The sequence below is a fragment of the Arabidopsis thaliana genome, assembly GCF_000001735.4.
Source record: "Arabidopsis thaliana chromosome 1 sequence".
In the NCBI taxonomy this organism is placed as follows: domain Eukaryota; kingdom Viridiplantae; phylum Streptophyta; class Magnoliopsida; order Brassicales; family Brassicaceae; genus Arabidopsis; species Arabidopsis thaliana.
In genome coordinates this window covers 12,559,820-12,573,320 of record NC_003070.9, presented here as the reverse complement: position 1 = coordinate 12,573,320, position 13,501 = coordinate 12,559,820, and the positions used below count along the sequence as shown (strand labels likewise).

The 13,501-nt window shown below is 36.7% G+C and overlaps 1 protein-coding gene, 1 non-coding gene and 1 pseudogene across 3 annotated transcripts; all 3 read left to right on the top strand.

The window, feature by feature from the left end:
• Positions 1-1,194: 1,194 nt before the first annotated feature.
• On the top strand, positions 1,195-2,480 carry AT1G34405 (annotated as a pseudogene; the record flags this gene model as incomplete). The annotated part of the gene is made up of 1 exon: positions 1,195-2,480.
• Positions 2,481-6,705: 4,225 nt separating this feature from the next.
• Positions 6,706-7,329, top strand: AT1G34400 (uncharacterized protein; the record flags this gene model as incomplete). The annotated part of the gene is made up of 2 exons (NM_103163.1): positions 6,706-6,767; positions 7,026-7,329. The coding sequence occupies 2 exons, from the start codon at positions 6,706-6,708 to the stop codon at positions 7,327-7,329; spliced, it is 366 nt and encodes a 121-aa protein (NP_174700.1).
• A 4,676-nt stretch (positions 7,330-12,005) lies between these two features.
• On the top strand, positions 12,006-12,861 carry AT1G34392. The gene is made up of 2 exons (NR_143575.1): positions 12,006-12,305; positions 12,630-12,861. It is a non-coding gene; the product is annotated as an other RNA (non-coding RNA).
• Positions 12,862-13,501: the final 640 nt, after the last annotated feature.

Sequence of the window (13,501 nt, the reverse complement as noted above, 5' to 3'; positions counted from 1 at the left end):
ACAAAGAGCTCTCAGCAAAGTTGACCATATACTTGGAGTTGTAAACAATTGTCTATTTACTTAATCATAGCCAAAATTGTTCATGGGTTCCGTTAAGACGAAACCGACCATTTATTGTTTTCCACGAAGTTCCTTCCATTCACTTATTTAAGAACTAGACACTAAACTGTAGATGTAAAATCAAAATCTTTAACCATATCCTAAACTATTCATATCGTCAATTAAAAGTACACAGTTCATTTTTCTTTGGCCAATACACTTGTGTATGGTTTAGATTTATAATTTGGAGAATAGCAAATTTAGTATCAAAATTATAAAAAATATCTTTCATTATTAGCTTTTTTTTTTTTTTTTTTTTTTTGTAAAGAAACCAAAGTTCTATGTTCATATAGTCTTGGAGGTCGAGGTATTTGCAAACTGAAAGAAAAATCAACAAACAATTTCTTGGTGTCCATAATAACGATTCATTAAAATATATCCATTCGGAAACCTTTTTACTGATCCATATCCATTCTATATACCATGTCCATAATAACAGGAGATTCGATTAACCGTACTTTGTAAAGAAACCAAAGTTCCATGTCCATAAGATCTTGGAGGTGGAGGTCTGTAACGCCCGCAATCCTCAATAGGATCGTTGGCTAGGACTTGATCCGAGGAAATAAGGTGGAGTCTCGGACAAGTGGGAAGGAGCTGGCCATAAGCTCGGACAAAGGGGAAATCATGCGGGCTAAGCTAGGATCGTAAGGAAATCAGCTGGGTCAGCTCGCCCGAAGCTCAAGCTCAGCTGGAATGAGTGACGGTTACTCGGGTCGAGTGACAGTCCAGCTCGGGCAGCTGGACGAGAGACGGTTACTCGGGTCGAGTGACAGTCCAGCACAGGCAGCTGGACGAGTGACGGTTGAGCTCAAGGTAGTTGGTCGACTGTCTGACCAGCTGGGCTTTTATCCGGACGGTTACTTGGGCAGTTACGGTCGAATGGTTGTTTGCCCAAAGGGTGGATAAGGGCGAGCAGTTACGGGCGAAGAGATGCAACTCTTCGGAAAGGTGCAAGGAACGGATGTGTTGATTCGGGAAGCATCTATTTCTCCCCTAAATAAGGGAGGGCGCCCACGACCATTTCATTCACCACAACACACAGAAAACACCGAAACTCACCATTAAACTCTCGCCCTCTCGGGATAATAAATCGTCGGAGGGTCGAACAAGATGTACCGTGACCTTAAAAGGTACTACCATTGGGTAGGAATGAAGAAAGATGTGGCCAGATGGGTGGCCAAGTGCCCGACTTGTCAACTGGTCAAGGCGGAGCATCAAGTACCAAGTAGGTTGTTACAAAATCTACCTATACCGGAATGGAAGTGGGACCATATAACAATGGACTTCGTCACAGGACTGCCAACGAGGATAAAGTCCAAGCACAATGCGGTATGGGTTGTAGTGGACCGATTGACTAAGTCCGCGCACTTCATGGCAATCTCGGATAAGGATGGAGCCAAAATCATTGCCGAGAAGTACATAGATGAGATCGTGAGATTACATGGGATTCTGGTTAGTATAGTGTCTTACCGGGACACAAGGTTCATGTCAAAGTTTTGGAAGGCTTTTCAAAAGGCCTTAGGGACTCGAGTGAACCTAAGTATTGCCTATCACCCACAGACGGACGGACAGCCCGAACGAATGATTCAAACTCTTGAGGACATGTTGAGGGCATGCGTCTTGGATTGGGGACGAAACTGGGAGAAATATCTAAGGTTAGTAGAGTTTGCATACAATAACAGTTTTCAAGCTAGTATTGGTATGTCTCCCTATGAGGCGTTGTATGGCCGAGCTTGTAGAACACCGCTGTGTTGGACGCCAATGGGCGAACGTAGGTTGTTCGGACCTACGATCGTGGATGAAACCACGGAGAGAATGAAGTTCTTAAAAATCAAGTTAAAGGAAGCCCAAGATCGTTTGAAAAGCTACGCCAACAAGCGTCGAAAGGAATTAGAATTCCAAGTAGGAGACTTGGTGTACTTAAAGGCGATGACCTACAAAGGGGCAGGGCGATTCACCTCAAGGAAAAAGTGAAGCCCAAGGTATGTTGGCCCATACAAGGTGATCGAACGAGTAGGGGTGGTGACATACAACTTGAACTTCCTCCAAAACTAGACGCGTTCCACAATGTCTTTCATGTGTCACAACTACGGAAGTGTTTAAGTGAACAAGAAGAAAGCGTGGAAGATGTACCTCCCGGGTTAAAAGAGAACATGACAGTGGAAGCATGGCCGATGCGGATCATGGACCGAATGAAGAAAGGGACTCGGGGGAAATCAATGGATTTGTAAAAAGTCTTGTGGAATTGTGGAGGCTATGAAGAATACACTTGGGAAACCAAGAATAAGATGGAGGCCAATTTTCCGGAGTGGTTCAAGGAGATGGGTAAAGATCAACTTGATGTGGATTTGGGGACGAATCCAATTCAAGGGGGGGGAGACTTGTAACGCCCGCGATCCTCAATAGGATCGTTGGCTAGGAATTGATCCGAGGAAATAAGGTGGAGTCTCGGACAAGTGGGAAGGAGCTGACCATAAGCTCGGACAAAGGGGAAATCATGCGGGCTTAGCTAGGATCGTAAGGAAATCAGTTGGGTCAGCTGGCTCGAAGCTCAAACGCAGCTGGAATGAGTGACGGTTACTCGGGTCGAGTGACAGTCCTTCTGACGGTTGAACTTAAGGTAGCTGGTCGACTGTCTGACCAACTGGGCGGTTATCCAGATGGTTACTTGGGCGGTTAGGGTCGAACGGTTTCTCGCCCAAAGGGTGGTTAAAGGCGAGCAATTACGGGCGAAGAGATGCAACTGTTCGGAAAGGAGCAAGGAACAGATGTGTTGATTCGGGAAGCATCTATTCGTCCCCTATATAAGGGAGGACGACCACGACCATTTCATTCACCACAACACACAGAAAACACCGAAACTCACCATTAAACTCTCGCCATCTCGAGAGAATAAATCGTCAAAGGATTCCGTAGCCAGACTGTGGCCGACAAGTGAGAAGAAGGGTCGAATTGACTGAACATAGTGAAAGAAGGTAAGGAATCTTAGACTTCGAGTCTAAGGATTCTAGGATGCGATATAGTATTCAGGATCCTTGAAAGGATCGACTAGTGGGCTGGGTAGAATCGGGTCATGTGCAACCTACACAAGACTCGGTCCGGGCAAGGATCGGCTTAGGCGGGGACGCGGCTCGGCGGAGGACCGGCGGGTCTTAATTGACCTACTGGGAATTGGCCGGACTGATGCGTGATCTTCCCCTCTCCGAATCCTGTCCACGGATCCGAGTAGTGTATGGACTATAGAGCATTACATGGACTTGCATATGACTAAGTAAACGAGATTACTTATGGCTCTATGACTTTCAGGAACTAATGGAGATCGTGGGAAGAACTTGGCTTAGGCGCGAGAGACTCAAGGCCGGTATGATGGATGGTTATAGTTCGGATAGCCTAGGGATCGATTATATGACTTGCAATAGCTTATATGCAAACTCATAAGTTTTATTGAATCCTTTGCTTAATTAATAAAGATCAGATTGTTTGTTTACTCTATTCGTTCCATACATTGAATCATAGAATCGTATGAAATAGATTTCACTAGGGAATGAACCTCATAATCGGTTAGGGTCAAGTCACTTAGTGATTTGGGTCGGGAGATCTCGCCCGGACTTAGGCAGGACGGATCGGGGCCTTTCAAGGTCTCTACAAACTGAAAGAAAACTCAACAAACAATTTTTTGGTGTCCATAATAACAAGTTCATTTAGATATATCCATCCGGAAACCTTTTTACTGATCTATATCCATTCTATATATCATTTCCATAATAACAAGAGATTCGATTAACCAGAATCTCGATGCTACGTAGATGAAATGAGTTTTACCCATGAGAGAGAGAGCAAACCTCAAATCAAACCGCCATTGTTGAAGAAGAAGAATTTTCTTAGAGAACTGAATCTCAAATTTATTTTAAAACAAAAATTTAAATTGCAAAATAAATCTTAATCTTAAAGAAACCAATGGCTCATACTCTCCAATTAAGATAAATTTTTATTTGGCTTGAGATTGAAATTGAAAACCAAAAATTATATTACTAGAGACAAAAAGAGCTTCCTTGTTCACTTTGTTCATAGTTTTACAAAAGCTTTGAAAATATCTTCTCATTTCAAGTTCAAGTTCGATTCTTCTATAGAGTAACCTCGATCCCTCAACATCTGAAGCACCGTGCGACGCACCTTGAAAAGCCTCGTGATTTCATCATCCATGTCCGCCATTCCTTCCAAAGTTTTGATTTTTTGTTCTTTTGCCGGCGAGGAAGAATGAGATTAGTGAGGTTTTAGGGTTTATGGCACTCATAAATAATGGTGATATAGCATGTTATTATATTTAATGGTTTGGATCTTCAGTTATATGAGATGAATTTCTTAAATACGATACGATGAATTTCTTTAGGTAATATAGACTGAGACTGAGATACTTGTCCATGATCATATATATCTCAGACCTTGAGCCATAAAATTGCCTTAAAAATCAAAAGAGACGAGAAATAAAGTGTAAATAATCTCACTAAAAAAACATGGGAAAGGGTTTTTCGCTATTTATCACAAAAGGAACAAAACTGAGAGGAAAAGAGATAACAAACAATGTCTACTACTGTCTATAGCCTATCTTTTCCTCATTTGTTACTATTACTTTACGCCATATACAACAACATGTGGATTACATATATGTATAAGATTATAGTCCTTATTCATATCTTGTAGATTGTCTTTGCTTCAGTTATGCGTTGTGTCCATTTCTTTCTTGTCTCTTTTTGCCGCCATTGTTGAAGAAAAAGAAGTTTCTTAGAGAACTGAATCTCAAAGTTTATGTCAAAACAAAGATTTAAATTGCAAAACAAATCACAATCTTAAAGAAACCAAGGGCTCGTACTCTCCAATTAAGATAATTTCTTCTTTGGCTTGAGTTTGAAACTAAAAACCAAAAATCAAATTACTTGAGCCACCTGTGAGACCCAGTCCCGGACGTCTCGGCGTCCGGCGACCGTGTACTCAAGTTCGCGCCTCTTCTCGGCCGAACCTCTTAATTTTTCGCGATTCAACATAGAATTGCCTTTACGAGGTTTAATTCTATAATCGCTCTCTTATTACACAACGAAAGTCTTTCTAACCTTGGTTTAGTTCTAACCAACTCTTGTACCGGTTTCATCGTCTTTGTCCCTTAGACTTAGATCGATCCTTTACTCGGTCAAGACATGCATATGTTCGCTAACCATTCTAAGCCAAACAATCGCATATTCCTTTATCCTACTTTCACGGTCAATTACCAAACGTCTATCTTAACTAATAAGCTAGATCGTTACATACCTTGGCCAATATGCGGATTTGATTCCTTAGCCCGTTTGTCGCCTTACTCCATTCGTTCAACGACTCGTATCCGATCGTGAATTGATGAACCAATCCCTATCGTTACTTAGCCATACAACCAACCAACCCCACTGGTCTAAGTACAACGATAGAGATTGGGGATCGTACGATTCCCTTGGTTCACGATGGCCGAATCAAGCTCTTGGCTTATTGGTCCATTCGTTCACCAAACGTACGCCCCTCCGGCTACATGGTGGACGATTGAGCCCTCGGCTTATAAAACCATCCATGTTTCCGTTTCGGTCGTTTAACACTACGACCGCCCACGGTTTACTAACCGTTTACCCGTCCGGTCCATGGTGGTCGATAAAGCTTTCGGCTTAATGATCCATCCATGCGGTCCGAACGATATCCTTATCACACCCAAGGGTCCGTGGATTCAACCACCGGATCATCGTAGGCTAGCCCATGAAATCTTTCCTCCGTCGGCCTTAGGTTTGCTCGTGGGTCCAACATCCGTTTTGTCCATCGGTTCCCACCGTGGACTTTCCCGTTGGTTATCCGTCGAGTCACCCTTTGGTCTTACCGATCTTCGATCGGTTTCATCATGGCTGAGGAGATAGATACATGAAGGCAGCCGCGATATTGATCCCATATGGTGAATCACGTTCCTTACCCATTCTTGGTGCTTTCTCCCTTTACCGGTAAGATTGCATCCATGGGCGACCCTTGGGTGTGTTCGGATGCACTTATCCTTGTGCTTCCTCAAACACTTTTCTTGATCCATCCCATCCGACGATCGGTCTGTTCGACCCGTTCCGTCAGACGATCGGCCTGTCCCATCCGACCCGTCCGACGATCGGTCTGTCCGATCCAATCCGTCTGGCCGATCCGATCCGTCCCACGATCGGTCTGGCTGATCCGATCCGACGATCGGTCTACCAGATCCGATTCGTCTCTAAGACGAACGGTCTACCCTCTCCATCCTCTACACTCCATCAAACCGTTGGACCGGGAGGTAGCATGCGCATCAGTTCGGTCGAGTTATACTCGCCGAGCCGCACCCCCTTTCCGACCAACAACTTCGGGATGTGTTGGGACTCTTTTAAGAATGTTTTGTGGTGTATGGATGATTGTGAGATGATGTGAGATGCCCTAAAGGCCTTGGGCGTCCTTCCTTATATAGGGGCGAATGGATGCATCCTGAAGCATCACATCCGTTCCTTGCACCCTTCCGAAAGGTCACATCCGTTCCTTGCCTCTTTCCAAAAGGTCACATCCGTTCCTTGCATCTATTGGGCGATGCAACCGTTCGTTGGTACCCGCTCGACCTTACACCTTTTGGCCGAGACACCTCTTCACCCGTGAGCTACCACAGTCCACCAGCTCGAGTGTCAGCTGACCGGACCACCCAGCTGGGTCAGTACACGATCAGCTCACTAAGCTCAATCGAGCTGTCGGTCAGCTCACCTAGCTGAGCTAGCTAGTCTTCCAGCTGGTTTAGCTCACCTAGCTTAGCTAGCTAGTTCATCCTAGTTTGTCCAGCTCACCTAACTGGTTAAGCTTCAACTTTCTCGTTCTTCCGACTAAGTATTTTAGTCCGTTTCTTGACCATGGTCTAGTTTTCTCCTAAAACAACCTGGCTTCTTTATGAACGCGGGACGCGGTCGTTACACCACCTATTTGCTCAAGGGGGTGGAGAAGCCCGTGGTGGATGTACCAACCCGTCCACTGGAGGTGGTGACGGATACCGCAACAGAGGCAGTAATGAATAAGAAGGATGTGGTGGCGGAAATGGAGGAAGCGGTGGTGGTTACGAGAGATATAGCAAAGGTTACATATCATGTGGAGGTTGTGGTGAAAAAGGATACGGTGGTGGTGGCCGTGAGGGAGGTGGCTGGATGTTACGGAGGAAGCGGAGTGTGAGTTGGTAATCAAAGATAGTCTTGTTTTTTCTCACCGATAGATTGTTGAAAGAAATGGAAGATGATGATAAACCCTATAAGATTCAAATTTGAATTTTGAATATTGAGGTTGTCCTATAATATTTGATTTTGATTCTGGAAAAAGAGAGAGATGAAGAAGAGAAGTTTTCTTAAGAGAAATGGCGAAGATTGGAAGAAATGTTGCTAATGAGAAAGAGAAAATAAGTTTGAGGGCAAATTGGACAATTTAACAAGGCAAAGTGCCTTCTTCTATTTAAGTGCCTTAATCTGCATTAACTTTCCAAAAAGCGTCTAAGTACTAATATTTTCATAAAATATCGCGAATTTAACCAACTATTCTCGGATGTCTCTCTCACAATTTCATTCATTCTCTAAAAGTAAATTGTGAAGTTTTTACCAAAATCTAAAACATCAAATAAGTTTAAGAAGTAAAAATATTTCTAAAAATGACTGAATAGAGTTTAAAATACTATATTTTACTCCAAAATCAAATAAATTTTTTAAAACCCAGACCCGGTCGGTTCAAACGGTTCACCGGGTCACGGTTGAATGGTGAGTTTTTGTGGATTTTCTCGGGTTTGAAATTGTTGGGTATTAGCACTAACCCCAAACCGGAAATATATCTAGATTGCGGGTAAATCGGTCGAACCGGGCAGTCCAGGTCGGGCGTGAAAACACTTACGTATCCTTAAAAAAACAAAAATGTATATATGATATGTTCTTTAACTATAACATAACTAAGTGAAGATACGAAAGACTTAAAAGATGAAAAGGATGTTTCTTTTGTAAATAAAGTGATAAAATTAAAAAGACACTTCACTTAATAACATTATCTACTTCCCAACTAATATATAGTTTTTAAATATAATTTTTTTTTTGTGCACCAACTTTTTGATTCAAACTAGAAAAATATAAGAAGATTGTTTATATTCGGAGAACCCCAAATAGCAAGTTTGGAAAATAAAGTATATGAGGATATATAAATAAAAGATAGAGACACAAGCTCGTCGAAGCTTGATAGAGCACCAAAAGAAATATCAAAACAAACTAATACGAGCAAATATATGATAAAAACACACACATTAAACAAATAATCATCAACTGGGTAAGTAGATAGTCACCATACTTTGTGACGTTTTGTTACATGTGTTTCCAATTATCAGTTAAAATCATAAATAATTGTTTAAGAACAAGATAAAATCCTGAAATGAACGCCGATAACTTATAAACTGTTATGTTGGTATATGAAAGGCAAAAGAATTAATAATTAATGCATAATCAAGAAAGAAAACGATACTGAAAGTATAATACAATGAAAATGAAAATCAGAGTTTATGGACGAGTAAGACCCGACCCTATAAATAGGAGTGTAACATTTATGAATGAAAATGTTTTGGGAGAGAAATGAGACTAAGCTGCTGAGAGCCCTCATTGTCACAAAGAAGGAAGCCGATAAAGAAGGTAAGAGGGACATTGAACCACCTCCAATGATTCTCGAATTCTTACTATGGAGTTCATGAATGTTCATACATTGGTTTGTGGGTAGAGTGTATTTACGTGTTATGGGTTGGGTATTTTCACGGATGTAAAAATATGATTAAGGTGTTAGTTCACTCATTGGTGTTTTCGTAGTAGATGACTAGTGTTGAGTGCTAGAACTGGTCGATGGTTGCTTGATGAATCAGAAAATACCACTATAAAAGAAATTGACACTTTAAACGAAATAATTGTATCCCTTTTATTTGGCAAGTCAGTACCATGTTTTAGATCTTTCAAAAAACGTGCTGAATAGGCTACTTGACAGCTACACTCACCATGAAAGTTTTAGTCATATGGTAAATGCTCATATTATCCATAATTATATTAAATATAAACCGTTACTGAAAAATCATCCTTCTATATTATTTGGGAAGTACATTTTAAATATAACCTTATTTTTTGTAAGTAATTACATAGGTATGCCATTAGAAATAAAATTTTAAAGAGTAAATTAATTTATCTTTTTAAGGATAATAAAATCAATTACTAATTTAATTAATTAAATTTAATAAAAAACGAAATATATTATTAATTTTCAAAAATAATAACCAATCAAAATCAACATATAAGATTTGATATTTAAATTTTAATTAATTTAATTTAATTAGAAAAACGAAATACATTATTAATTTCCAAAAAAGTAACCTATTAAAATCAACAAATTAGATTTGATATCTAAATTATCATATTAATTTTTTATTAATTATTATAGTTCACTTCTCATCTTTATATGATTCTATTTTTGCGAAAAATAATATCATCATTATAAAAAAATAATTAGAGTTTTTTCGCATATGCTATAATTTGAATTTTTGAAAACGAATATAAACTGTTCAATACATAAAAAAGTATTATAACGGATGAAAAATAGATTTAAGAAAATTTTCTACTGAGTAACGAGTTATAATTTAAAATATTTATATTCAATTTCATACATATTATATTGAAAATTTATAATCTTATATACTACAATAATTAATAACATATTAGATTTTTTTATGTGTATGATGTAATTCAATTGTTAATACAAGCTAGAAAATCCTAGAATTGACGGGTTTAGATCGATATTAATACAAGATGGTATACTACAGGTAAAACTCTTAAATTAACAATCAAACTACAAGTGTATAATCTTAAACACTAAACAATATAGATAATATCAACAAAACATATACAACTCACAATTTACTTTTAATATTTTATATACAAAATCAATTAAATCTTAAATTAAATCTTAATCACATAAAAATTAGCACAAAAAAAGTATTCAACAATTAAAAATTTATCAAATCTCTGTGTTATATAAGTTTTGATACTATATTCGAATAAAGTGTAATATACCTTTTCAATTTGTATTCTTTAACTAATTTAAGCTAACTAATATATTTGCTAATCTTATACCTATCAAAACCGACTATCATTTTTTATCTCTATAGTATTTTTGCAAGACTTTTTTGGTGGAATTGGGTAAAAGTGCATTCGGGTCATATGGTACATTCCCCTATTAAATAAAAATGGTATACTCCTATGTTATTAGCTAAAATGTTTAGATTATAATTCAGAGTCATATATTAATAAAATTAATATTAATAAAATAAATAGCTTTTTGGCAAGACGGATTTGGAGTGACGGGTTTTTGAATCAACATTAATAAAAAAGTAAAATATAATTAATACACCGTTTCAATACGGTTAAATCTTTAATTTATTATTTTTAAGACCACTAATATTAAACATATCAAATCATCCTAATTTAGAAAAGATTATATAAAACCAAAAATGTTATGTGGTATGTATAATGTTACCATATATAAAATATAAATGTATTAGAGAATGATATAATTTGCAAAACTTTTATTTATAAAAAATAATTCTTAAATTTTAAAAATTACTACTTTAAAAAACAAATCACAGGACGGGTAAAGAAATTATAGAACGGGTTTTATTTTGGAATTGAGTTATATGGTGGATGTATTTGAATCAATATTTATAAAATTTTAAAATATTATTAATATGCTGTTTTAATAGGGGTTACAACTTCAGTTTTGTAACAATTGTCTCATAGATTCGTGGTATAGCCTTACTTAATAATAATTATAAACTGTAAAATATAAATATTTTATAAAGATAAAATTTACAAATTTTAATATATATTACTTTTAAAAAATAAATTGTCCCGCGGTATACCGCGGGTTAAAATCTAGTTTATCTTATAAAGCACAAGTCACTAAACCAGTAAAAACTTGCTACCTAGATTTTTATTTTTCAATTAATTTTTTGTAAAAGGAATTAAACAAAATACTTTGAGATCGTGGAGAAAAAAAAAGCCTCAAAAGAAAGAAAAACCAATTCTCCGCCTAACAAAATTGGGCTACGTGAAATCAGAAAAAATACATTGTAAGCCCATCACAATTTTTTTAAGTCCAATTGCCCATCCTAATTCTTAGTTTTCTACATGGTTTTTTTTCTTTTTATCTCTCATATGTCGACTATCGTGTCCTATAAAATCTCCAAAAAATGTAAAAAGAATTCTAATTCCTAATTTTGCTCCCACTAACACCTCCAGGTTCAAGCTACTTTGTAACTGATTCATCTTCTATTTAACTCCAATAAATTCACTTTAATTTCTAATCAATATTTCTCTCCTTCGCCAGGTAATTGTTGAACTGTTTTATGATTCTCTGGTTCCAATTATAAATTTCCTCATCAATTGTCACTACATCCTATGCCGATTAGTCATATTCTTTTCTTTTATTTTTGTCAACTCAGTTGAAGATGCCTATGGATTTTACTCATGTTTCACATCTAAATTCTTCAAAAAAGAATAAAAGATCAAAGGTCTAATATCCTTGACCTTGAATTTTTATCCCAAAAACAAATAGAAGGGAGAAAACGAAGGAGATGAGCCTAAAGAAGACAAAGGAAAATAAACTGTTGGCAAAAAATGTATGATTATTCACTATGGAGGGACCTAAATTATTAATCCTGATAATATGTTCTGATTTTAGGGTATCATCAATTGCATGTCTCATCTTCTTTTTGCAGTTTACAATTTTGTTTTGTTTTTTGTATTTCTCAATTATGGTTTAGGTTTGTTCATCATCGTTTCATCAATTGCATGTCTCATCAAATTCTCTATTTTAAATTCTTTCGATTTTCAAATTATGCATTCGGAATTCACAAATTTGCTTTCACTTTGTTCATCATTGTTTCATCAATCACAAGTCTCATCAAATTATCTATTTCACATTTTTTCTTAGTCTTCAGAATAATGAATTTTATATTTACGTTTTCAGTATCTATGACATTACCATGGAGATGAATCTTCTTAAACACCATTCACTCCAACACAATGGCAAGTTATGCATATATCCTTTGTTGCAGCACAAAACATTTTCGAAGAAGAGCAAATTTGAAGGTAAATTCACTTCTCTTATGGTCAACCCTAAACAGATTTTTTATTATCAATTTTGCAGGTTTGTTGCATCTCCATTTACTTATGTTTCATATCATATTTCTGGTTTTTTTATTAAGTAGCCAAGAAATTGTTTAATCTTTTCAAACTTCCAACTCTTTATTTCTTATGGTTTTTCATATGCTATATACATATTTCAATCATAGTCGATGAAGGGTATATCTCTTTTCATCATATCATTTATACAAATTACAATGTTGTTTCACTGTTTACAACGGTTTTTGGAATGCTTTATTATCTTTAACAAAGTTCTCTTTGATTTGGCAGGCTCTCTAGGTCTTTTACAAGTGATCATATACCATTGAGACTCCTCTACTCGCACCAAGTGGATTCCCGTCAAGCCATTACTCGCATCACACCAATTATTCAGATTTTGTATTATACAAGCTAAAGAAACAAAAGACTCGGCTGGGATTTTCTCCAAACCATTTGGCTTACTCTTCATTTTTTTCATCACCATTCATCAATATATCAAAATTAAACATTTTCGACTTTATTAAATCGTATTGTTAAATGTTTAAACATCTAAACATTTCTATCTTTGTTAAATGGTTTAATATATTTTGGGCCGTACGTAATACGAGTTTTAACACTAGTAAACTAATATATGGGAAAAAAGATATTCAAAATTTCTCTGTCGATAACAAAGATGTTTTAAAATGTATAAATGCATTACTACCATTATCGATATGTTCAAGTGTGTTTTATACTTTTTGTTATGTACAAACAATGACGTATATTTGAATATGATTTTATTTGTTCGTTACTCGAATGCAATAAAACTTACTATATGCATTCGAAAATAGAATGTTTTATTATTTTTTGTAGTACTCTTGCATATAGAAACTGAAACTTTTATTAAACAAATATATCGCATCTATGCAACCAAACTTATTTTTACAAGAGTGATTATTCATATTAATTTCTGTTCACCCAAAAAATATATTTTAAGTTAGAAATATACAATTTGGTCCTCCCTCCTTTTCTCTTCCTTCCTTCTTCTTGACATTATCAATTTTGTCCATATTTATAACCATAAAACCGCTTACATTTCTGATTTTTCATATAAGTTACATTTTAAATTTCCAAATCACAAAGTATATTTTCTTGTGCAACAAACACATAGTAGTATGTTATTC